This window comes from Ranitomeya imitator, chromosome 4 (genome assembly GCF_032444005.1).
Source record: "Ranitomeya imitator isolate aRanImi1 chromosome 4, aRanImi1.pri, whole genome shotgun sequence".
Lineage (NCBI taxonomy): Eukaryota > Metazoa > Chordata > Amphibia > Anura > Dendrobatidae > Ranitomeya > Ranitomeya imitator.
Window position 1 is genome coordinate 466735202 of NC_091285.1, and position 26653 is coordinate 466761854.

The following is a 26653-nucleotide window of genomic DNA, read 5'->3' on the forward strand; positions in this document are numbered from 1 at the left end:
CCCTGGCTAAAAATATCTGCCCCCAGCCACCCTAGAACAGGCACATCTGGAAGATGCGCCTATTCTGGCACTTGGCCACTCTCTTCCCATTCCCGTGTAGCGGTGGGATATGGGGTAATGAAGGGTTAATGCCACCTTGCTATTGTAAGGTGACATTAAGCCTAATTAATAATGGAGAGGCGTCAATTATGACACCTATCCATTATTAATCCAATTGTAGTGAAGGGTTAAATAAAACACAAACACATTCTTTAAAATTATTTTAATGAAATAAAAACAATGGTTGTTGTAGTATTTTATTCAACGCCCAATCCAGTCACTGAAGACCCTCGTTCTGTGAGTAAAGAAACATAATAAACCAACAATATACTTACCCTCCGCAGATCTGTAACGTCCAACGATGTAAATCCTTCTGAAGGGGTTAAAACATTTTGCAGCAAGGAGCTGTGCTAATGCAGGCTGCTCCTCGCTGCAAAACCCCAGGGAATGAGGCTAAAAATAGATCAATGATCTATATTTAGCATCATTTGCGGTGAGGCGCCCTCTGCTGGCTGTTCATAGATCGTGGGAAATTACCTAGAAAGCTCCCTGGCTCCCTGGCTTTCTAGGTAATTTCCCACGATCTATGAACAGCCAGCAGAGGGCGCCTCACCGCAAATGATGCTAAATATAGATCATTGATCTATTTTTAGCCTCATTCCCTGGGGTTTTGCAGCGAGGAGCAGCCTGCATTAGCACAGCTCCTTGCTGCAAAATGTTTTAACCCCTTCAGAAGGATTTACATCGTTGGACGTTACAGATCTGCGGAGGGTAAGTATATTGTTGGTTTATTATGTTTCTTTACTCACAGAACGAGGGTCTTCAGTGACTGGATTGGGCGTTGAATAAAATACTACAACAACCATTGTTTTTATTTCATTAAAATAATTTTAAAGAATGTGTTTGTGTTTTATTTAACCCTTCACTACAATTGGATTAATAATGGATAGGTGTCATAATTGACGCCTCTCCATTATTAATTAGGCTTAATGTCACCTTAAAATAGCAAGGTGGCATTAACCCTTCATTACCCCATATCCCACCGCTACACGGGAATGGGAAGAGAGTGGCCAAGTGCCAGAATAGGCGCATCTTCCAGATGTGCCTGTTCTGGGGTGGCTGGGGGCAGATATTTTTAGCCAGGGGGGGGCCAATAACCGTGGACCCTCTCCAGGCTATTAATATCTGCCCTCAGTCACTGGCTTTACTACTCTGGCGGAGAAAATTGCGCGGGAGCCCACGCCAATTTTTTCCGCCAGTTAACCCTTTATTTTAAGAGCTAGAACGGCCAAATTTTGCAGATACACACTACTGACATTAGTAGTGTGGAATCTGCAAAAAAAATGGAGAGAAGACATGGTTTACTGTATGTAAACCATGTCTCAAATCATGTCGGGTTTTATGAAGGAGAAGGAAAAAGCCGGTAATTGAATTACCGGCTTTCAAGCTGTATAGCGCTGGAATAAATATTAATATATATACATATATGTGTCTCACTGACATATATATATATATATATATACCTATTCTATGTGTACACATTTATTATATCTATTGGACTGTAAGCTGTCAGTGTGATTTTACTGTACACCGCACTGAATTACCGGCTTTTCTCTCTAACAGCGCTGCGTATTTCTCGCAAGTCACACTGCTTGTCTGTGTGTAATCCGTATTTTTCACGCTTCCATAGACTTTCATTGGCGTATTTCTTGCGCAGTACGGTGACAAACGCAGCATGCTGCGATTTTGTACGGCCGTAGAAAGCCGTATAATACTGATCAGTAAAATACGGCAAATAGGAGCAGGGGCATAGAGAATAATTGTGCCGTATTTTTTGCGAGTTTTACGGACGTAGATTCTGCGCTCTTACGTCCGTAAAACTCGCATGTGTGACGGCGGCCTAAATGACAGGGCAGAGTCAAGGGTTACTCCGAGGCAGCGGATTACTGGGATGGGGGAAAGTGTGCATAGTGTGAAATTGTACAACCTGGGATGACATTACTGACCAGATATAACACAGAAACGAATCAGATTTGTGTCATGATATTATGATAACTATATTAGATTCATATCCATAGAATATTCTCTGTTATCATAGGAACGGTCGGGATCAGAGACCCTCATTTTCTGTGTCCAGATGAGAGTACTGCTATATATCGTGCACACTCCAGTAGATATAAAATCCATTTTCTCACTATGCACAGGGATTATTGGGTGCATTTTAAATACTTTCTAAATAAAGTTGTGTTTGTCAGAGAATTATGTACACATCCAGTTAATTTACCATTTTTCTCAATTTAGTTGTTGCTTCCAAAAAAGCAGAAACACCCACAAGTTATGCCATTTTGGAAGCTACACCTCTTTGATTATTCATCTAGTGGTGTGGTGAGCATTTTCAACTCTCAGGCAATTTACAGAATTGTATAACGTAGGGCTGAGTAAATGGAAAATTACCATTTTTCCCACTAACATCTTTTTTTGGCTGCAATTTTATAATTTTCAAAATGAATAATAGGAGGAAATGAACTGAACAATTTGTTATGCAATTTCTCCAGAGTACGCCAATATCCCATAAGTTGTCGAAAACTACTTTTGAGCCATAATGCAAATCTCACATGGGAAAAAAAACAGCATATTGGAGTTCAGATTTTAGTGGAATGGTTTGAGGATGCCATTTCACATTGGCAGAGACCCTGAGGTGCCAGAACAGCCATCCCCCATAAGTGACCCATTTTACAAACTACACAACCCCTTAATGAATTAATTTAGGGGTGCAGTGATCATGTACCTCACAGAATTTTATACCATTGGGCGGTGAAGAATGAATAATTACATTTTTGCAACAAAAATGTTGTTTTTGCTTCAAGCTTTTAATCTTTTATAAGGGCTAATAGGAAAAAACAGACTACACAGTGTGTTTGAAATTTCTCCTGAGTGCGCCAGTACTCTGTATGTAATCATGTAATCAGGAAATACTTTCAGGCACAGTGGAAAGCTCAGAAGGGAAGCAGCATCATATTATAATGCAGATTTACCCCATATGTGGCTGCACAGTGCTGCTTAGCCATGTAACTCGGGAGGGATAGAGTACTATAACATTTTTGGAGAAAAAATTATCATAGAATAGTTTGCAGACAACATATGCAGAGCCACTAAGTGCCAGGAGAACATAACCACCCCTGAAATGACCCTATTTTGGAAATTACACCACTGATAAATTTGGGATTTCTTTTTTGGGGGATGAAGAACCATAGCGCTTTTCCAGAGCCTTTGTGCTACCAGTAATATGAAGGCCCATGTTGTGAATTCTGTGGCTGAATTCACTCCTGTGGTCACAAGTGGTACTGCAGCTTCTGAGCTTCCTCCCTCAGGTGTTCTGGTGAGCTCGTTAACTGCTTCATTACTTAACTCCGCCTGATGCTGCTATCCTTGCTCCTTGTCAATGTTTCAGTGTTGGATCTGAGCTTCTCCTGATTGTTCCTGTGACCTGCTGCTCTGTATAGCTAAGTGCTTTTTGCTTTTTTGTTGCTTTTTTTCTGTCCAGCTTGTCTTTTGTTTTGCTGGAAGCTCTGAGACGCAAAGGGTGTACCGCCGTGCCGTTAGTTCGGCACGGTGGGTTTTTTTTGCCCCCTTTGCGTGGTTTTGCTTTAGGGTTTTTTGTAGACTGCAAAGTTCGCTTTACTGTCCTCGCTCTGTCCTAGAATATCGGGCCCCACTTTGCTGAATCTATTTCATCCCTACGTTTGTCTTTTCATCTTACTCACAGTCATTATATGTGGGGGGCTGCCTTTTCCTTTGGGGAATTTCTCTGGGGCAAGTCAGGCCTATTTTTCTATCTTCAGGCTAGCTAGTTTCTTAGGCTGTGCCGAGTTGCCTAGGTAGTTGTTAGGCGCAATCCACAGCCGCTTTTAGTTGTGTTTAGGATAGGATCAGGTGTGCAGTCTACAGAGTTTCCACGTCTCAGAGCTCGTTCTTGTATTTTTGGGTATTTGTCAGATCACTGTGTGCGCTCTGATCGCTAAGCACACTGTGTTTCTGGATTGCCTTCATAACACCTGTCATTAGCAAACATAACAGTACAAGGAGCCCAACTAATGATTCTCAATAGAGGGAAAGAAAAAGTTCTGACATCATTTTTTTTTTTTTTTTTTTCTGCTCTGTGTTCACTTTTTTTTTTTTTCCCCTAGACATTTGGGTGATTCTGGACACAGGTGTGGACATGGATATTCAGGGTCTGTGCTCTTCAATGGATAATCTCGTTATAAATGTACAAAAAAATTCAAGATACTATTGATCAGAAATCTATGTTAGAACCAAGAATTCCTATTCCTGATTTGTTTTTTGGAGATAGAACTAAGTTTCTAAGTTTCAAAAATAATTGTAAGCTATTTCTGGCCTTGAAACCTCATTCTTCTGGTAATCCTATTCAACAGGTTTTGATTATTATTTCTTTTTTGCGCGGCGACCCTCAAGACTGGGCATTTTCTCTTGCGCCAGGAGACCCTGCATTGAGTAGTGTCGATGCGTTTTTCCTGGCGCTCGGATTGCTGTACGATGAGCCTAATTCAGTGGATCAGGCTGAGAAAAATTTGCTGGCTTTGTGCCAGGGTCAGGATGATATAGAAGTATATTGTCAGAAATTTAGGAAATGGTCAGTACTCACTCAGTGGAATGAATCTGCGCTGGCAGCTTTGTTCAGAAAGGGTCTCTCTGAGGCTCTTAAGGATGTCATGGTGGGATTTCCTATGCCTGCTGGTTTGAATGAGTCTTTGTCTTTGGCCATTCAGATCGGTCGACGCTTGCGCGAGCGTAAATCTGTGCACCATTTGGCGGTACTGCCTGAGGTTAAACCTGAGCCTATGCAGTGCGATAGGACTATGACTAGAGTTGAACGGCAGGAATACAGACGTCTGAATGGTCTGTGTTTCTACTGTGGTGATTCCACTCATGCTATTTCTGATTGTCCTAAGCGCACTAAGTGGTCCGCTAGGTCTGCCGTCATTGGTACTGTACAGTCCAAATTCCTTCTGTCCATTACCTTGATATGCTCTTTGTCGTCGTTTTCTGTCATGGCGTTTGTGGATTCGGGCGCTGCCCTGAATCTGATGGATTTGGATTATGCTAAACGTTGTGGGTTTTTCTTGGAGCCTTTGCGGTGTCCTATTCCATTGAGAGGAATTGATGCTACACCTTTGGCCAAGAATAAACCTCAATACTGGGCCCAGCTGACCATGTGCATGGCTCCTGCACATCAGGAAGTTATTCGCTTTCTTTTGTTGCATAATCTGCATGATGTGGTCGTGTTGGGGTTGCCATGGCTACAAACCCATAATCCAGTATTGGATTGGAATTCCATGTCGGTATCCAGCTGGGGTTGTCAGGGGGTACATGGTGATGTTCCATTTTTGTCGATTTCGTCATCCACCCCTTCTGAGGTCCCAGAGTTCTTGTCTGATTATCAGGATGTATTTGAAGAGCCCAAGTCCGATGCTCTACCTCCGCATAGGGATTGTGATTGTGCTATCAATTTGATTCCTGGTAGTAAATTCCCTAAAGGTCGATTATTTAATTTATCCGTGCCCGAACACGCCGCTATGCGCAGTTATGTGAAGGAATCCCTGGAGAAGGGACATATTCGCCCATCGTCATCACCACTGGGAGCAGGGTTCTTCTTTGTAGCCAAGAAGGATGGTTCGCTGAGACCGTGTATTGATTACCGCCTTCTTAATAAGATCACTGTTAAATTTCAGTATCCCTTGCCATTGTTATCTGACTTGTTTGCTCGGATTAAGGGGGCTAGTTGGTTCACTAAGATAGATCTTCGTGGTGCGTATAATCTGGTGAGAATCAGGCAAGGAGATGAATGGAAAACTGCATTCAATACGCCCGAGGGTCATTTTGAGTATCTAGTGATGCCGTTCGGACTTGCTAATGCTCCATCGGTGTTTCAGTCTTTTATGCATGACATCTTCCGTGAGTATCTGGATAAATTCCTGATTGTTTACTTGGATGACATTTTGATCTTCTCAGATGATTGGGAGTCTCATGTGAAGCAGGTCAGAATGGTTTTTCAGGTCCTGCGTGCTAACTCTTTGTTTGTGAAGGGATCAAAGTGTCTCTTCGGTGTGCAGAAAGTTTCATTTTTGGGGTTCATCTTTACCCCTTCTGCTATCGAGATGGATCCAGTTAAGGTCCAAGCCATCCAGGATTGGATTCAGCCGACATCTCTGAAAAGTCTGCAAAAGTTCCTGGGCTTTGCTAATTTTTTTCGTTGCTTCATCTGTAATTTTTCTAGCATTGCCAAACCATTGACCGATTTGACCAAGAAGGGTGCTGATTTGGTTAATTGGTCTTCTGCTGCTGTGGAAGCTTTTCAGGAGTTGAAGCGTCGTTTTTGTTCTGCCCCTGTGTTGTGTCAGCCAGATGTTTCTCTTCCGTTCCAGGTCGAGGTTGATGCTTCTGAGATTGGAGCAGGGGCGGTTTTGTCACAGAGAGGTTCTGATTGCTCAGTGATGAAACCATGTGCTTTCTTTTCCAGGAAGTTTTCGCCCGCTGAGCGTAATTATGATGTGGGCAATCGAGAGTTGCTGGCCATGAAGTGGGCATTCGAGGAGTGGCGTCATTGGCTTGAAGGAGCTAAGCATCGCGTGGTGGTATTGACTGATCATAAGAACTTGACTTATCTCGAGTCTGCCAAGCGCTTGAATCCTAGACAGGCCCGTTGGTCGTTATTTTTTGCCCGCTTCGACTTTGTGATTTCGTACCTTCCGGGCTCTAAAAATGTGAAGGCGGATGCTCTGTCTAGGAGTTTTGTGCCCGACTCTCCGGGTTTATCTGAGCCAGCGGGTATCCTCAAGATAGGAGTCATTGTGTCTGCCATCTCCCCTGATTTGCGGCGGGTGCTGCAAAAATTTCAGGCGAACAAACCTGATCGTTGTCCAGCAGAGAAACTGTTCGTCCCTGATAGGTGGACTAATAAACTTATCTCTGAACTTCATTGTTCGGTGTTGGCTGGTCATCCTGGAATCTTTGGTACCAGAGAGTTAGTGGCTAGATCCTTCTGGTGGCCATCTCTGTCACGGGATGTACGTACTTTTGTGCAGTCCTGTGGGATTTGTGCTAGGGCTAAGCCCTGCTGTTCTCGTGCCAGTGGGTTGCTTTTGCCCTTGCCGGTCCCAAAGAGGCCTTGGACACATATTTCGATGGATTTCATTTCTGACCTTCCCGTTTCTCAAAAGATGTCAGTCATTTGGGTGGTCTGTGATCGCTTTTCTAAAATGGTCCATCTGGTGCCCTTGGCTAAATTGCCTTCCTCCTCTGATTTGGTACCTTTGTTCTTTCAGCATGTGGTTCGGTTGCATGGCATTCCTGAGAATATTGTTTCTGACAGAGGTTCCCAGTTTGTTTCAAGGTTTTGGCGAGCCTTTTGTGGTAGGATGGGCATTGACCTATCCTTTTCCTCGGCTTTCCATCCTCAGACTAATGGCCAGACCGAACGAACCAATCAGACCTTGGAAACATATCTGAGATGTTTTGTTTCTGCAGACCAGGATGATTGGGTGTCCTTTTTGCCGTTGGCTGAGTTCGCCCTTAATAATCGGGCCAGCTCGGCTACCTTGGTTTCTCCATTTTTTTGCAATTCTGGGTTCCATCCTCGTTTCTCTTCAGGACAGGTTGAGTCTTCGGACTGTCCTGGTGTGGATTCTGTGGTGGATAGGTTGCAGCAGATCTGGACTCAGGTAGTGGACAATTTGATCTTGTCCCAGGAGAAAGCTCAACTTTTCGCTAATCGCAGACGCCGTTTGGGTCCCCGACTTCGTGTTGGGGATCTGGTTTGGTTATCTTCTCGTCATATTCCTATGAAGGTTTCCTCTCCTAAATTTAAACCTCGTTTTATTGGTCCGTATAGGATTTCTGAGGTTCTCAATCCTGTGTCTTTTTGTTTGACCCTCCCAGACTCCTTTTCCATACATAATGTATTCCATAGGTCGTTGTTGCGGAGATACGTGGCACCTATGGTTCCATCTGTTGAGCCTCCTGCCCCGGTTTTGGTGGAGGGGGAATTGGAGTATATTGTGGAGAAGATTTTGGATTCTCGTGTTTCTAGACGGAAACTCCAGTATCTGGTTAAATGGAAGGGTTATGCTCAGGAAGATAATTCCTGGGTTTTTGCCTCTGATGTTCATGCTTCCGATCTTGTTCGTGCCTTTCATGCGGCTCATCCTGGTCGGCCTGGGGGCTCTGGTGAGGGTTCGGTGACCCCTCCTCAAGGGGGGGGTACTGTTGTGAATTCTGTGGCTGAATTCACTCCTGTGGTCACAAGTGGTACTGCAGCTTCTGAGCTTCCTCCCTCAGGTGTTCTGGTGAGCTCGTTAACTGCTTCATTACTTAACTCCGCCTGATGCTGCTATCCTTGCTCCTTGTCAATGTTTCAGTGTTGGATCTGAGCTTCTCCTGATTGTTCCTGTGACCTGCTGCTCTGTATAGCTAAGTGCTTTTTGCTTTTTTGTTGCTTTTTTTCTGTCCAGCTTGTCTTTTGTTTTGCTGGAAGCTCTGAGACGCAAAGGGTGTACCGCCGTGCCGTTAGTTCGGCACGGTGGGTTTTTTTTGCCCCCTTTGCGTGGTTTTGCTTTAGGGTTTTTTGTAGACTGCAAAGTTCGCTTTACTGTCCTCGCTCTGTCCTAGAATATCGGGCCCCACTTTGCTGAATCTATTTCATCCCTACGTTTGTCTTTTCATCTTACTCACAGTCATTATATGTGGGGGGCTGCCTTTTCCTTTGGGGAATTTCTCTGGGGCAAGTCAGGCCTATTTTTCTATCTTCAGGCTAGCTAGTTTCTTAGGCTGTGCCGAGTTGCCTAGGTAGTTGTTAGGCGCAATCCACAGCCGCTTTTAGTTGTGTTTAGGATAGGATCAGGTGTGCAGTCTACAGAGTTTCCACGTCTCAGAGCTCGTTCTTGTATTTTTGGGTATTTGTCAGATCACTGTGTGCGCTCTGATCGCTAAGCACACTGTGTTTCTGGATTGCCTTCATAACACCTGTCATTAGCAAACATAACAGGTCCCCTATATTTACATTGACACATGATGGATCTGAGTTGGGTTTTGCTTTTTTGAGAAAATTTCACATATCAATTTGGATCACATTTATCTTCTGCTCTATGCATCGGGGTTTCCAGCTAAACCTACGAATTACGTGATTCAGGTGAAACCCCTGTGGGATCCATTTTCTATGAGGCAGTAGACTTACTCTGGTCTATGCTCTGTGCTTTTATGCATGCCTAAGACGATGGACACTGCTGGATAATGGCTAGACAGTGCCTATAGTGTCTCTATCTGCCTTATTATAGGGAATCTTCCATTGGGAGTTCAGTCTGAATCACGTATTGCAGAGATTTACACATAAACCCTGTGGAAAGCACTTAGCATAGATGTGATCCAAGCCTTACTGCGATCTTTGTGAGGCAGAATGAACAAATCAACAGCAGGTGAAGAAATGGTTTTATTTATTTTTTATGCCGTTCCTCATACGGCATAAGTGATTAGGCAACTTTATTCTTCTGATCAGTGCGACTACAGCAATACCAGATTTAAGTAGTTTTTTATGTTTGGCTTCTGTCACACACTAAAAGATGCCATGTGAACATACTCTTAGGTACAGTAAAGGAGGCTTATTAGCTGGTTTGTTGTGTATTTCATCTGGAAGGGCTCATTCACACGTCAGTTTTTCATATACAAAAGCTATTTGTTTTTTACACGGATAGCAGTAATACCAATGGGGCTATTCACATGTTTGGATTTTTTGGGACCAAGTGGTCAATTCAAAATCACAGAGACATGTCCGCTATTGATCTAATTGTCTGTTTAAACTTGGCAATGAATGCCTTTCATGCGCTGTCTGTTTTATACTAGCTCATAGGAGGTGGGGAAAAAATATGATGAAACTCTAATGAAATTGATAAAAATCTGATTAAATAAGTAAATCACTAAGTAAAGTAAATCACTGATGAAACTCAATTTGTTTTTCTTGTATGTAAACAAATAAAAATTGATGTCTGAATGAGATCTATATCTGCTAAAGAAGCGCAGGCACTAACCTGAGATAGCTGACATGGATTCTGTTGCATGTCAGATTATTCCATCATGCTAAAAAATATTTTGCGAACAGGCTTTTACTATAACAAGGCTTTTCCTTCTTAGCAACTAAAGCAGATCATTGTATTAGGTTTTCCACCAGTCCTGTATTAAAGAACAAAACTTTGTTCTGCAGAAATTTGCTTTTGTTGTGTTTTAAAAATGATATTTACATGCATTAGTAAATTAAGTTCTCATCTACTTTGTATATCTGAAGAAGCTACTGAAATGCATTACTAATGATGAGTAAACTGATTCTAAAATAATCAAATTTGTTTAGAATTTCCAAAAATGTTAAGATTCTTGAAAATCCCATTTTTTTATTCAACTTGCAGAAGAAAAAAAATGGTGGTCAGCTGGCTGACGTTTTTCTGGATTCATATGGGCTGGAAATTCACAGAAATGTCCCAGCCATCATGACCCCCACTGGTCCTCAGCTGGCTTCCTAAGGCTAGGTTCCCATTGCGTTAATGTGTGCACGCTAACGGACTGCGTTGCACGGCAAAAATGTCGCAATTAACGCCATGCAACGGGTCCGTTAGCGCACCCATTGACAGCAATGTTATTTTTTGCTGAAGCGCATCGCTAGCGCATGCCATTTTCGGCATGCGCTAGCGATGTGCCGTTCTTTTGTGACGGACCTCGGACGCTGCTTGCAGCGTCCAAGGTGTGTCCGAGGCCCGTTCCTCGCTAGCGCAGATCGGGGATCTGCGCTAGCGGGGAGGGAGAATGCCGACCCTATAGGAGCATTGCGTTAGCGCAATCCGCTAGCACTATGCGCTTAACGGACTGCCCTAACGCAATGGGAACCTAGCCTAAGGCACCTGTTCAACACCAGTGTCGGTTTCACTCTTTGCCAGCTCTTCAGGCACTTGCAGGACCTCAATACAGGTGTTCTGACATTATAACATGTGCCACCCAACACAACCTCACTGGGTGCCAGACATTCTTACAGCATGATGCCAGAGCATGAGTTAATGAGTAGCCAGGGATAGAATTGTGAAATACGGCCATTGGAGCAGAATAGGTGCATTAAGAAGCCAGATGAGAACTGATGTGGACCATGGTGGCAATGACAGGTCAGGGGCTAGGTGAGTATTTTTTATTGTTTTTAACCTCTTCCCTGCCTATCCATTTACTATGCTATGGAGTTGAGAGACCTCAGAGCATAATTAATTGCATTTTTAATGACTATCTGTGCTCATTTGATTCCCAATGAATAACTTCAATTACAATTTGGGGTGTGAATTTGAATTTTGTCAGATTAACTCCTCTTCATTAAAATTTGTTTTTTTCTCTTGAATGCTTCATTCCATTAAATTATGTCCACTTTCTTCCCACTTGTGAAAATTAATGGATGGTGTGAAAAGAATGATAATGCAAATATTGAGTTCTTTTGAGCCCTAAAAGTGTCTATTCATTAAGCCTTTTCTGTGTGTTGTGTTTAGTGTATAAAGGTACCGTCACACATAGCGACGCTGCAGCGATACCGACAACGATCCGGATCGCTGCAGCGTTGCTGTTTGGTCGCTGGAGAGCTGTCACACAGACAGCTCTCCAGCGACCAACGATCCCGAGGTCCCCGGTAACCAGGGTAAACATCGGGTAACTAAGCGCAGGGCCGCGCTTAGTAACCCGATGTTTACCCTGGTTACCATCCTAAAAAGTAAAAAAACAAACGCTACATACTTACCTACCGCTGTCTGTCCTCGGCGCTCTGCTTCTCTGGTCTGGCTGTGAGCTCCGGGCAGCCAGAAAGCAGAGCGGTGACGTCACCGCTCTGCTTTCCGGCTGACCGACGCTCACAGCCAGAGCAGGAGGAGAGCAGAGCACAGCGCTGGAGGACAGACGGCTGTAGGTAAGTATGTACTGTTTGTTTTTTTACTTTTAGGATGGTAACCAGGGTAAACATCGGGTTACTAAGCGCGGCCCTGCGCTTAGTTACCCGATGTTTACCCTGGTTACCAGCAAAGACATCGCTGAATCGGTGTCACACACGCCGATTCAGCGATGTCTACAGGGAGTCCAGCGACGAAATAAAGTTCTGGACTTTCTTCCCCGACCAGCGATCTCCCAGCAGGGGCCTGATCGCTGCTGCCTGTCACACTGGACGATATCGCTAGCGAGGACGCTGCAACGTCACGGATCGCTAGCGATATCGTCTAGTGTGACAGTACCTTTAGTCAATGCAATGGAGCTGTCATAAAAACCTCCAGTCTCTGCTAAGCCTGTCCCAGTCTAAACAGCAAAGCTGATGAGTGAATTACAGAAGGCAGCACATGGCTGTGCTTATAATAACTGTAATATTGAAGATTTTCTTTTGTAACTAACAAAAGTTGGTAAATAACAGCAACAAATACACATATATTTTAAACATATTAAAATCTGATTTAAATAATATTCCATTAATGATTTATTCTTTATCCTTTCCTATTAAATACAGCACAGAGAGAATAAAAAGCAAACAGGTCAGCAAAAGTCAAGCTTGAAATATTCTTATTGAAACTTATTTTCTGTACAATACTATTATTATATTTTAAACAGCTGCCCTGTTAGCAGCATTCAGGGAGAAAATTATGAAGGTAATCTCATTTCCCTGCATGGTATAAACTGCAGCAGGATACTGTACGTTTACAAAATTAGTAATTTTGCCGAGTTTTGTAAAGGTCTCTGAACTGATTCAGACCGGATCTACTTAAGGTACCTTCACACATAACGATATTGTTAACGATATCGTTGCTATTTGTGACGTAGCAACGATATCGTTAATGAAATCGTTATGTGTGACAGCGACCAACGATCAGGCCCCTGCTGGGAGATCGTTGGTCGCTGAATAAAGTCCAGAACTTTATTTCGTCGCTGGACTCCCTGGAGACATCGCTGGATCGGCGTGTGTGACACCGATCCAGCGATGTCTTCACTGGTAACCAGGGTAAACATCGGGTAACTAAGCGCAGGGCCGCGCTTAGTAACCCGATGTTTACCCTGGTTACCATGCTAAAAGTAAAAAAAAACAAACACTAGATACTTACCTACAGCCGTCTGTCCTCCAGCGCTGTGCTCTGCACTCCTCCTGTACTGTCTGTGAGCCGGAAAGCAGAGCGGTGACGTCACCGCTCTGCTTTCCGGCTCACAGACAGTACAGGAGGAGAGCAGAGAAGCAGAGCGCAGCGCTGGAGGACAGACAGCGGTAGGTAAGTATCTAGTGTTTGTTTTTTTTTACTTTTAGCATGGTAACCAGGGTAAACATCGGGTTACTAAGCGCAGCCCTGCGCTTAGTTACCCGATGTTTACCCTGGTTACCGGCATCGTTGGTCACTGGAGAGCGGTCTGTGTGACAGCTCTCCAGTGACCAAACAGCGACGCTGCAGTGATCCGGATCGTTGTCTGTATCGCTGCAGCGTCGCTTAATGTGAAGGGGCCTTTAGGCAGCAATTTACTAAACACAAGTCAACAAGGACCTATTTGCAAACAAGACTTTCTAAAAGACATATAGTCTCATACTGTGAAAGCCCAGCTGGAAACACAAAGCATTAAACTAGTGGGATCATTCTGTAAGTGTGTGAAAGTTCAGCCTCATTTTCTCAGCTGGGGATACAAACCATATTACTTGTCTGGTAATTTTCTGGTGTGTAAAAGTGCCTTTAATTCGAAATTCAGTTCAAGCTTCCAAATGTCTTCTCTAATTAATCTAGCAATTGTGCTGCAGAACTACTGGGGCTGCCTGAAACATGAAACTTCTTTCTAGTAACTGCCTGCCATAAAATACAGAATCCATTTCAGGTACTAAAGTCAAACTGCAGGTTATATCTGCTGATATATTTTGTCAGAGTTTTATTTTCAAATGTGCTCTATATTGATCAAACGTAATTGCTTTCTAACCTGGTTATCCATTCTATCTGTCTTGGTATATAAGTCCCCTGCACAGATATTACTGGATCTGTTCAACACAGAATGTTTAGTGACATTTGGTGAAGAAGCATATAAATTATGTAGGTGTTTGGGGAGAATGTGCATTTACCACTAATAATAATAATAATAAACTACTAGATCAGTTTTTAAAGGGTTGCCTACTACTTGCTTATACTCACTTCAGCAGTATCAGCACTCTCTCTCCCGTGGCTCACGTGAAGTTGTTACGTTAAACGAGCCCTGTGTCCAATCAGCATCGGTGTCATTGTCCCCGCCTTCGGATGTATAAGTAATTATCAGGAAGTGAGCGGCCAGCCGCAACTCTGACTTCCTGCTGATTACTTATATGTCCGAAGGCAGGGACTGTGAATCAAAAACCTGATTGGTCACAGGGTTTGTGTGATGTAACAACATCACATGAACTATGGTAGAGCAAGAGCTGACACCGTTGGAATGGTGCCAACATGGGAGGTGAATATAAGCATTTTCATTTTAATGGGGCCAAACATGGGATATGAGAAAGGGTTATCCAAGTAGTGGATGTTACAGAACCCCCCAGCACCAAGAATGTTATGCAGTATATGTATGTATAATAGTTTCCATGTGAAATGCATCAGTCCACAGGCTGCGCCCCTGGATAAGATATTCTCTTTCTGACCTCCCCCCACCTTTGTAATTCCCACAGTAAATAGCGGCAGGCTCCGGCCCCCTGCGGCTATTGTAATGTATGTCTGGCCAGCTGTTTTGCTATTGGCCGGCCCTGTGTATCTGTGTTATATATTCTGTGTGCTGTAAATAAAGGGTGTTCTTAGACTGGAAATACGTGGAGAAGCAGGCAGCTTTTATATGCTCTCATTTAATCAAGAGATTCTTGCCAGCGTCATTCATTCAGAATCTAGCAAAAGCCAGAGTGGACTTTCTGAAACATGGGGTGGTACTGAAAGAGGTACCCCAGCTTGGTAGACCCCGTTACAGTGGACAACTTCTCTAAGTTTTCTACTTCTTTCTTTTCTGTGAAGCTGTTAGGTTGATTTCATACATCAGTTTTATTGGTACATGTTGTGTGCTATCCATAATTATTGAAGATAGATCATGTACGTATTAAAATGCATGTGACTTTTCTAACATCAATCTACAAAAAAAAAGAGAAATTCTACTTTGATCCATGTTGCAGAACAAACTCGCCAATGCAAGTCTATTGTTTTATGAAAAAAGATACAGTACATAGATGTCTCCTGTGTGCTGTCCATATTTTACTGTTTAAGACCGGGGTCAGATGAGCATAAGAAAAACTGTCTGATTTTCATCCCGAAAAGGTGTACAATTTATATTTGCATTGTCATTCCTATGCAATCTGTGTGCCATCCGTGTGTTAGGGCTGATGGAATGCACAGAGTAAATATTGAGATAATATAGGTGGGTTAGCAGCCCGGGGTCCACCGTGCAGGAGTGGAACCTGCTGCTAGTATATGGTGGCACTATATGGCGGTATTACGCCTGAATAGACACTGGATCCATCACCCGGACTGTAAAGGAGCGAGCTCTGTTGCTTCACAGAGTCAACGGGATTGGGATAACGCAGTGCCCTGTTAACCTCACAGAGGATCACAGTTAACTAGCAGAGCAGGTAGCATGCAGTGGTCATACAGTCAGCATAGCACACAAACAACTCCTCTCCGGAGGTGCCGGAATTCTAGTGGCTATACAGCCGACCCTGACCACATGCAGACACAGACCACAAGGTAGCTAAGCTCATAAACATAAGTTGAAACTAGCGAATGGCCATGTGGCCATGCAAACCTTTTATAGAGAAAGCTCTCCAGGACCTTCCTAGTGGTCCAATAGGAACTGCTTCAGGACCTGAGCATGTGACCCCTGACTTCCAATGAGAGGTCATTCCTTGGGCATGCTCAGTAGTGGAAAAGCAGGACTTAGTCCCAGGAGCATGTGCTTGCCGCAGAACAGTGCTGGTTACAATGGCTGAGCCTGGAAGATCAGCAGTAACCAAGCGCACAGTATCTGCCTGAGCAAGATGCTGAGACCGATGTCTCTGCTGAGCAGGCTCCACTGCAGCTGAAGAAGAATGGGAGACTGCAGCGGAGGTGGCTCGAGATTCCCCTTGTGCAGCAGCAGGAACTCAAAACCTAACATTATCCCCCTAGGGCCCCCCTCCTTGTGCCTTGCTATGCTCAATGGCAGCAATGAGTTGCGGAGCCTGAATGTGCTCAGCAGGCTCCCAGGACCTGTCCTCTGGGCCATAGTCCTTCCAATCCACCAAATAAATTTTTTTGCCACATACCACCTTACACCCCAAGATAGCGTTCACTTCATAATCATCCGTAGATGAACCCAATGTCCTGGCAGATGACTCAGAAAACCGGGACATGTGAACGGGCTTTAGGAGAGACACATGAAAGGTGTCGGTGATACCTAGGCCTGGAGGAAGGGTCAGACGGTAGACCACAGGGTCAACCTGTTCAAGGACCTTGAAGGAACCCAAGTAGTGAGGTACAAACTTAGTGGACTCAGCTCGCAGCCTGATGCTACAGGCGGAGAGCCACAATATGTTGCCAGGAGCAAAGGTCGGAGCGGGGCACCGATGTGCATCGGCGGAGGACCTCATTCTCTCCTTGGAGGCCCGGATGGCATCCTGAGTGTGGTCACAAATGTCACGTGCCTCCACAGCCCAGTCTGCCACCCTGGAATTGGTGGAAGACACGGGCATAGGCATAGGAACCCGCGGATCCTGGCTGTAATTAAGAATGAATGGGGTCTGACCAGTGGAGTCAGCTAAGGCATTGTTTAGCGCTTATGCCACCCACGGTAGCAAGGATGCCCAGTTATCCTCCCTAGCAGAAACAAAATGGCGCAGATATGTGACAAAGGTCTGGTTGGCCCTCTCTATCAACCCATTCATTTCAGGATGGTATGCTGAAGAGAGATTCAGCTCGATGCCGAGTAGACGACAGAGCTCTCTCCAGAACCGAGATGCAAACTGGGGACCCCGGTCACTGACAATTTTGTCCGGCATACCATGTAGGCAGAAAATGTGCTTTATAAACAACGCTGCCAAGGCCCATGCAGAATGTAGCCGTGGTAGAGGCACCAAGTGCACCATTTTGGAAAAATGGTCGGTGATTACCCAAATGATGGTGCAGCCTCGGTACTTGGGTAAGCCCACCACAAAGTCCATCCCAACCATCTCCCAGGGCCTTGCTGCCACCGGTATGGGGTAAAGTAACCCAGCTGGCCATTGTCGAGGAGACTTATTCTTGGCGCAGGAGACACACACCCGAATATAGTCTCCAACGTCAAGGGCCATATGCGGCCACCAGTACGTCCTCGCCAGAAGCTCGGATGTCCTTTTGGTCCCAAAGTGTCCACCCACCCTGGACGATTGAGCCTAAGAGAGAACCTCCGGTCACAAATTTGATGGCACAAAAGTCTTGCCTCGGGGCACAGACTCTAGCGAAACCGGAGCCACGGTCCTCAGACTCTCACAAGGGACAATAAGCTGAGGTCCCTCCTCCTCTTCCACTGATGACACTATGGAGCGGGAGAGAGCGTGGGCATGAATGTTATTCTCCCCGGAGAGAAAATTGAGGGTGAAATGGAACTGGGAGAAGAACAGGGACCATCTGACCTGGCAAGAATTTAGCCGCTGAGCAGTCTGCATATATACCAAATTCTTGTGGTCGGTGTGAACTTGGAAGGGAAAGCGAGCCCCCTCCAGGAGGTGTCTCCACTCCGAGAATGCCTACTTCATGGCTAGCAACTCCCTGTCCCCGATGGAATAATTCCTCTCTGCTATGTTTGAAGGTCTTAGAGAAGAAGAAGTAAGGATGCTTCCGACCTTGAGCATCCTTCTGGAAGAGGAAAGCTCCACCACCGACGGAAGAGGAATCCACCTCCATAATAAAAGGTTTATCAACATCGGGGCGATGTAAAATGGGAGCGCTAGCAAAGTGTGACTTAATTGAGAGAAAGGCTGTGGAAACTTCTTCCAACTGCAATTTGGGATTTGCTTCCTTTTTGGTGAGGGCAACCAAGGGAGCTACCAAAGTTGAGAAGTGGGGAATGAGCTGGCGATAGTAATTAATGAACCCCATAAAGAGCTGCACTGCTTTGAGAGAATGGGGTTCCTGCCAGTCCATCACAGCCTGTAGCTTGGCAGGATCCATAGCCAATCCCTGGGCGGAGATGATATAGCCAAGAAAAGGCAATGACTCCTACTTAAACACACTTCTCCAACTTGGCGTAGATGGAGTTTGGCTGTAGAAGGTCGAAGACTTTGCAAACATCTCTCCGGTGGGAGTCTATATCTGGAGAGTAGATGAGAATATCATCCAGATAGACTATGATCGAGATGGAGAGCATATCCCTGAAGATATCATTCACAAAGTCTTAGAAAACGGCTGGGACATTACAGAGCCCGTCCCTGGTGTTAAATGCCATCTTCCATTTGTCCCCCTCACGGAGGTGAATCAGGTTGTAAGCACCTCGCAGATCTAGTTTAGTAAATACCCTGGCTCCCCGCAACCTAATGAATAGCTCTGATATCAGAAGCAGATGATATTTATTCGTAATGGTGATGGCGTTAAGACCCCTGTAATTTGTGCATGGACGTAGTTCTCCGTCCTTCTTCTGCATGAAGAAGAACCCCGCCCCTGCAGGTGACACTGACTTCCTAATGAATCCTCTTGCCAGATTCTCCTGGATGTATTGGGACATCGCCTACATCTCCGGGAGAGACAGGGAATAGACTCGACCCCGGGGAGGCTCTGCACCAGGCAAGAGGTCAATAGGACAGTCATAGGGGCGGTGGGGTAGAAGGGTCTCCACAGCCCTCTTGGAGAATACGTCCCCACAGTGCTAGAAGTACTAGGGGGAGAGGAAAGATCTGCGGGTACTTCAGTAGTAGCAGCCTGAACGCAGTCCCTCTGACATCTACCCTCACAAGATTCATTCCATCCCAAAATTATCCTTGAGGACCACTCTATATGAGGGGAGTGACTGCGGTAACATCCAAAGCTGAGGTTTTCCTCCAGCTGCTGGATGTACCGCTGCAGTCGCTGTTCATCCGCCATACTAGCCAGACCCTGGTGCTAGTATACTGTTAGGGCTGGCAGAATGCACCGAGTAAATATTGAGATACTATAGGTGCGTTCGCAGACCGGGGTCCATCATGCAGGAGTGGAACCTGCTGCTAGTATATGGCGGCACTATATGGCGGTATTACGTGTGAATAGACACTGGTTCCTTCACCCGGTCTATAAAGGAGCAAGCTCTGTTGCTTCACAGAGTCACCGGGCTTAGGATAATGCAGTGCCCTGTTAACCTCACAGAGGATCACAGCTAACTAACAGAGCAGGTAGCATACACTGGTCATACAGTCTGCATAGCACACAAACAACTCCTCTCCGGAGGTACCTTAATTCTAGTGGCTACACACCAGCCCTAAATTCACACACAAACTCCTCTCCGGAGGTTCCGGAATTCTAGTGGCTACACAGCCGACCCTGAACACATGCAGACACAGACCACACGGTAGCTAAGCTCATAAACATAAGGTGATACTAGTGCATGGTTGTGCGGCCATGCAAACCTTTTATAGAGAAAGCTCTCCAGGACCTTCCTAGTGGTCCAATAGGAACTGCTTCAGGACCTGAGCATGTTACCCCCGACCTCCAATGAGAGGTCGTCCCTTGGGCATGCTCAGTAGCGGAAAAGCAGGACTTAGTCCCAGGAGCATCTGCTCGCCGCAGAACAGTGCTGGTTACAATGGCTGAGCCTGGAAGATCAGCAGTAACCATGCGCACAGTATCTGCCTGAGCCAGATGCTGGGACCGACGTCTCCACTGAGCAGACTCCACTGTGGCTGAAGAAGGATGGGAGACAGCAGCGGAGGTGGCTCAAGATTCCCCTTGTGCAGCAGCTGGAACTCGACACAGCGTGTCCATATTTTACGTCCATCTGACATTCATATTTAAACATCAGAATTTGAAGATATGCATGATCACATACAGTTTTCTATGTTAATAATGGCAATGTATCAATATAAAATTAGATACAGTATGGATGATCTGTATGGCATTCAATTTTTTGTGTACCCATAGGCTTCAATTTGTTAGTGTGCTGATTGATTTTTACTCAAACTGCACAGATTTGTACAATACGCTTGTCTGCACAAGTCCTAAAGTGTAGGAGAAGTTAAGATTTCCTTTTTTCATGCTTACAAAAAAGGGGGCAACAAAGATGGAAAAGACTCAAACACTAACCAAAAATCCGTCCTGCGCACCAACCATTTTTCATGTATGAGAAATAAAAGGTTGTTTGAAACTTGCCTTAATGGAACATTACAGGCTGAAATGATAAATTCTTAGGCCTCACTCAGATGTCTGTTTTTTTTTCATGTTCCCGAAAACAGGACCAATTTTTATCAGTGTTTAGTCAGTGTGTCAGTTTTTACAATCATTTCAACAGTGATTTACATATGTGCAAAAAAAATAGCAAAACGTTTCCTCCCCATTACTTTGCTAACTCCCCCCATGAATTTGTTTAAGTTATTTTTATCTATCACTTCAATCAAAAACAGATACAGTACAGACCAAAAGTTTGGACACACCTTCTCATTTAAAGATTTTTCTGTATTTTCATGACTATGAAAATTGTACATTTACACTGAAGGCATCAAAACTATGAATTAACAAATGTGGAATTATATACTTAACAAAAAAGTGTGAAACAACTGAAATTATGTCTTATATTCTAGGTTCTTCAAAGTAGCCACCTTTTGCTTTGATGACTGCTTTGCACACTCTTGGCATTCTCTTGATGAGCTTCTAGAGGTAGTCACCAGAAATGGTCTTCCAACAATCTTGAAGGAGTTCCCAGACATGCTTAGCACTTGTTGGCCCTTTTGCCTTCACTCTGCGGTCCAGATCACCCCAAACCATCTCGATTGGGTTCAGGTCTGGTGACTGTGGAGGCCAGGTCATCTGGCGTAGCACCCCATCACTCTCCTTCTTGGTCAAATAGCCCTTACACAGCCTGGAGGTGTGTTTGGGGTAATTGTCCTGTTGAAAAATAAATGATGGTCCAACTAAACGCAAACCAAATGGAATAGCAGGCCGCTGCAAGATTGTCACGCCGTTAACGGTGATAAAGGGGCAGGATGGCGTACTGGGACCCGCCCCTGTCCCTGCCACTATAATGGGGCCCTGGCTTTCCCTTATCTCAAGGGTACCTATAATGGATAGGAGGCCTGAGCCGCCAGCGTATCCCTGTCTCCTGTGCAGTCCCTATCAGTGGCCCCCTCTCCCCCCAAGGGAAGTGGACTGCACCAGTGTATAAATATGATAATTAAACAGGGTATACAGACAAGGTAACTAAAAGTCTCAAACTCACAAAAATGCTCACACAACCACAGAGGAAACACAGAGAAGGGAAGAGAAGGAAAAAACTAGGAAGGAAAACAGGTTTAACATGCAACCAAAACAGCAGACACCAATCTCTGTAAGTAAACCTCCAAGCTCCTAATACCACGCTCCTTCTCACTCCAAGCCAGGCAGCAGAACTGATCACTGAAAACAGTTGTATACAAAGCTGAGTCTATATAGGAGCGGAGATTACCAAAACCAAATCAGCTGAGAGACCTAGCTCTCAGTAACTTCAGTAACAAGGTTCAACTCCTGCCCTGCTGGCACAAGACAGCCAGGTCAGAATTCAGGAGAAGAGCTTCTGTTCATCGTGTGTGAACGAGGCCCAGAGCGTTGCCTGTCCTTAGCAGTGGTTTCCTAGCAGCTATTTTACCAAGAAGGCCTGCTGCACAATGTCTCCTCTTCACAGTTGTTGTAGAGATGTGTTTGCTGCTAGAACTCTGTGTTGCATTGACCTGGTCTCTAATCTGAGCTGCTGTTAACCTGCGATTTCTGAGGCTGGTGACTCAGATAAACTTATCCTCACAAGCAGAAGTGTCTCTTGGTCTTCCTTTCCTGGGGCGGTCCTCATGTGAGCCAGTTTCTTTGTAGCGCTTGATGGTTTTTGCAACTGCACTTGGGGACACTTTCAAAGTTTTCCCAATTTTTCGGACTGACTGACCATCATTTCTTAAAGTTATGATGGCCACTCGTTTTTCTTTTTTAGCTGCTTTTTTCCTGACATAATACAAATTCTAACAGTCTATTCAGTAGGACTATCAGCTGTGTATCCACCAGACTTCTGCACAACACAACTGATGGTCCCAACATCATTCATAAGGCAAGAAATCCCACTTATTAAACCTGACAGGGCACACCTGTGAAGTGAAAACCATTCTCGGTGACTACCTCTTGAAGCTCTTCAAGAGAATGCCAAGAGTGTGCAAAGCAGTCATCAAAGCAAAAGGTGGCTACTTTGAAGAACCTAAAATATAAGACTTAATTTCAGTTGTTTCACACTTTTTTGTTAAGTACGGTATATAATTCCACATGTGTTAATTTATAGTTTTGATGCCTTCAGTGTGAATGTACAATTTTCATAGTCATGAAAATACAGAAACATTTTTAAATGAGAAGGTGTGTCCAAACTTTTGGTCTGTACTGTATGTCTCTATGCTTTTTTTGAAGATACTGTCCGCAAAAAAAACACATGAACAGCATCATATATTATAAAGTATGATATCTATGAAAATAAAAAAGGTATAGAACACGTAGATGAAAAACAAAACTATGAATCACGCCTCATACCTATTGAGGTAGACTGATTGGCTGAGCAAGCGTTCTGAATTTTTCAAAACTCTTTATTATTGACGTAAATAAACATAGCAGCTATCACCTAATGAATGAGCAAGAAAAGGGCTTAAAAATCTTATTGTCAGCATCATATACCGCCTTGGATAAAATATGCAGATTGCATAGGGACAGAGTAATTTATATCAATGATTGCCTGTCCCCAAGCAGTTTGCATTGCTCCCTGTAAGGCCAGGATCTCATATGCGAGAAACACGTCCAAGTCTCGCATGTTAATACCCGGCACTGTCGCCGGCTTTCAGGAGCGGAGCGTGCAGCTGCATAGCAATACATGCAGACGCACGCTCTGCTCCTGAGTGCTGGCGGCAGTGCCAGGTATTAACATGCGAGACTCGGCTGTGTTTCTTGCATGTGTGATCCCGGCCTAAGGGTGTTTTCACTTTGCATTTAAGAATCTGTTCAGTGGCTTCCGTCGGTGCTTACTTCCGAACCTATGGAAAATGGGATTCGGACAAAAGTGCTGACGGGACTATAGACCATAATGGTGCCGGAAGAGCGAACATGAGCTCTGCCATGCATAATTTTTGGGCATATACACTTACTGGAGGTGGACACCCATACGCATTCTACTACGTTTGAGTGTGCACCTCCAGTAGGCAAACACGCCCAAAAATGATGTACGACAGAGAGTACATTCACTCTGTTGGCACTATTATAGTCTATGACCCAATCGACACATACGACCAAATCCTGTTTTGTGGAGGGTTCGGACATATGCCCCGACTAAGCTACTGAACGGGTGCCTGAATGCAGAGTGAAAGCACCCTTAAACACAGATTAAAAAGATAAGTAGAGAAGATCTGTGCTACACAATACCATCTCAAGCACCCAGTAGGAGCCAACACACTATATCAATTTTACCCAAAGTGTTGCCTAAAATTCAACTCCGTGTTTTTTAAATTGCATCTACATTTTGGGAAGACTGGGTGACAATATAGACACCTTCCCAAGAGTCTTATGTCTATTTACAGTATTTAGCAAAAACCAAAAGTCCAAGCGGCACCAGTCTTTATAAAGTGGTTGGTGCACACCACTATTTGTAAACCAAACATTTCATAAAGGTTGGCAAATATAAAAATGTAGGTAGCACTCCAGACCCTTCAGATGAATAAAATAGCAAGTATATTAACAATTGCATCATTTAATTTAATTATTGACAACATCTTAGATAGTAATAGTTGATTATTGTATTTAAAGGCTTAGGTGTAAACAGGGCTCTGATGTGCAGCAATACTATTTATGGGGAGTTCCCTTGTACTCAAGGATTGTAATGACTTTGTGTTGTCTATATTTATATGTGTATCTTCAAGATTGAGAGGTATCACCTATCTTTGAGATAAGAGATAACTTCCCGATTGCTAGTTGACAGACCACAGGGACTCCCACCAATCCCAAGAACTGGGGTTTTGAAGTGTGAATAGAGTAGAGGTCGATCATTACTACTGGTGTTCCATTCATTCTTATGTGAAAAACACAGAGCACATCACTCAGCTGTCTAAAGCAGTTCCATTAAGAATAAATAGAGTAACAATACCCATGATCGACCTACCATTCAAGTCACATCAGCCTCCATTCTCGGGACTGATGGGAGTGTTAGTGGTCAGATCCCAAGTGAATGAAAAGTTATCCCCTATGTCATAGATGGATAAGGGATAACTTTCAAACCTGAGAATACCACTTTAAAGTATCCTTACACTTTAAATTACTCTGTGAACAAAAATGGTTCACTCAGCTAAATTATCATATTTTCAAAGGAGATAGAGGAGGAAGCCGCTGCCCTCCCTCTTTCACTTTGACATCATTTGATATCAGAGATGCGTTAAAGTGAACCTGTGACCAGGTTTGACTGATATGACATTCAGCCACCACCTTTCGGGCCTGATAAAAAAGCAATCTATAATGCTGTATATCTGCCCCCAACCTGACCTGAAAGATAAGAAAAAGACCATTTATTATACTTAACTGTGGGCAGTCTGGTCTGAGGGGTGTCATTGGTCTTGCTCCAGTGCCTCCCTTCTTCTTGCAATGCCATCCTTCTTCTTGCTTCCTATGGGTGATGCATCCCTACATCATCCACACAGTCTCCCTGTCATTGCACTCCTGAGCAGGCGTACTTCTCTGCCTTACTAGGGCAGAGTAAAGTACTGCAGTGTGCAGGCACCCGGAAAGATGAAAGAGCCCGGCACATGTGCACTGGAGTAATTTACTCTGCTCTACTGCCAAGGACCATGTGTGGATGATGTAGGAACACGTCATCCACATGAAGAAAGAAGGAGGATGGCATCACAAGAAGAGTGGCGCCGGACCAAGACCAGCGATACTCCTCAAACAGGACCGCTCTGCAGGTGATTATAATAAAAGGTCTTTCTCTTGTCTTACAGGTTGGGTTGGGGGAAATTATACAGCATTATAGAATTGGTCAAACCTGGTGACGGGTTCCCTTTAAATTTAGTGTTAAATGTTCTGTAAGAAATTGTACATTTTCTTAACTTATAAGGTAGGATTTATTAGTTTCTACATTACTTCATTTAAATAGAAAAAGCGTCATTCAGGTTATACCCTATTTTTGATATTTTTGATGCCCCATTGGTGCACTCTTATAATTTGTCTGCTTACCTTCTGTACTAGATGAGCAGGAAACTGGGTCACTGGTGGATCGGACTATACTGGCAATCCGATATCTTTTGGCACGATGCTGCTGGGCTGTCTTTTCCTTCTGTCCTGAGTGAGGTGTTGGATTAATTGGTAGTGTGCTTGGTGATGGTTGGCATTGTCCAGGTGTTTGGCTGAACACACCACAGCACATTTTTATGGGTTTCAATGAGACTTTTCTTTCTTTTGTCGACAAATGAGATTCTCTTTCAGGAGTGCTCAGATTCTGAGATGACGAGTCCAAAGATCTGGACTGAGAATAATTATCACAGTCTTGCCATTGAGATCTGTCTGTTGATGCTCTGCTTCCATCTTCGTCTGGTGAACACTGAGAATTGGTGAGATGAAGGCCACAGCGGAGACTATACTCCAAACTGGCACAGCTGCTTTCTGTAGCTGCTGTGCGAATAGTGCTATATGGAGAAAAGTCTGCAGAACGCAAAGAACCCTGAACTTCTAAAGAACAAAGGTCTTCTGATGAGCAACTATGAGCAGGGATGTCAGCTATTTCCGATACCAGAATGGAGGTGCTGTCCACAGACACTACAATGTAAAAGATGAAGATAACAATTAGCTTAACTATAAGTTTGTTTTGAATAACATATATTTTGTATGGATATAGAGAAGTATCGTATATATTGTAAAATATGAATGAATTAGTCCTGGAAAGCCCCATTAAATTCATAAGGAGAAAAACCTTCAAAAATATCTTTAGTCTCACAGCGAAAATTAATTAAATGTTTATTTAGAGCAATCCGATACAAGAAGGAGACTCTACTACTAAAGGTCCTTCTCAAAAAATTAGCATATAGTGTTAAATTTCATTATTTACCATAATGTAATGATTACAATTAAACTTTCATATATTATAGATTCATTATCCACCAACTGAAATTTGTCAGGTCTTTTATTGTTTTAATACTGATGATTTTGGCATACAACTCCTGATAACCCAAAAAACCTGTCTCAATAAATTAGCATATTTCACCCATCCAATCACATAAAAGTGTTTTTTAATAACAAACAAAAAAAACCAACAAATAATAATGTTCAGTTATGCACTCAATACTTGGTCGGGAATCCTTTGGCAGAAATGACTGCTTCAATGCGGCGTGGCATGGAGGCAA

At 44.0% G+C, this 26653-nt stretch overlaps 1 protein-coding gene across 4 annotated transcripts in view; it reads right to left on the reverse strand.

The window, feature by feature from the left end:
- The window catches only part of ENTREP2 (endosomal transmembrane epsin interactor 2), a 1647307-nt gene that overhangs the window by 87007 nt on the left and 1533647 nt on the right, over positions 1 to 26653 (reverse strand). For all 4 annotated transcript variants that reach the window (XM_069765839.1, XM_069765840.1, XM_069765842.1 and 1 more), the window contains one exon: positions 25491 to 26069. In XM_069765839.1, the coding sequence (XP_069621940.1) occupies positions 25491 to 26069 (579 nt within the window). The remainder of the gene's footprint in view (positions 1 to 25490; positions 26070 to 26653) is intronic.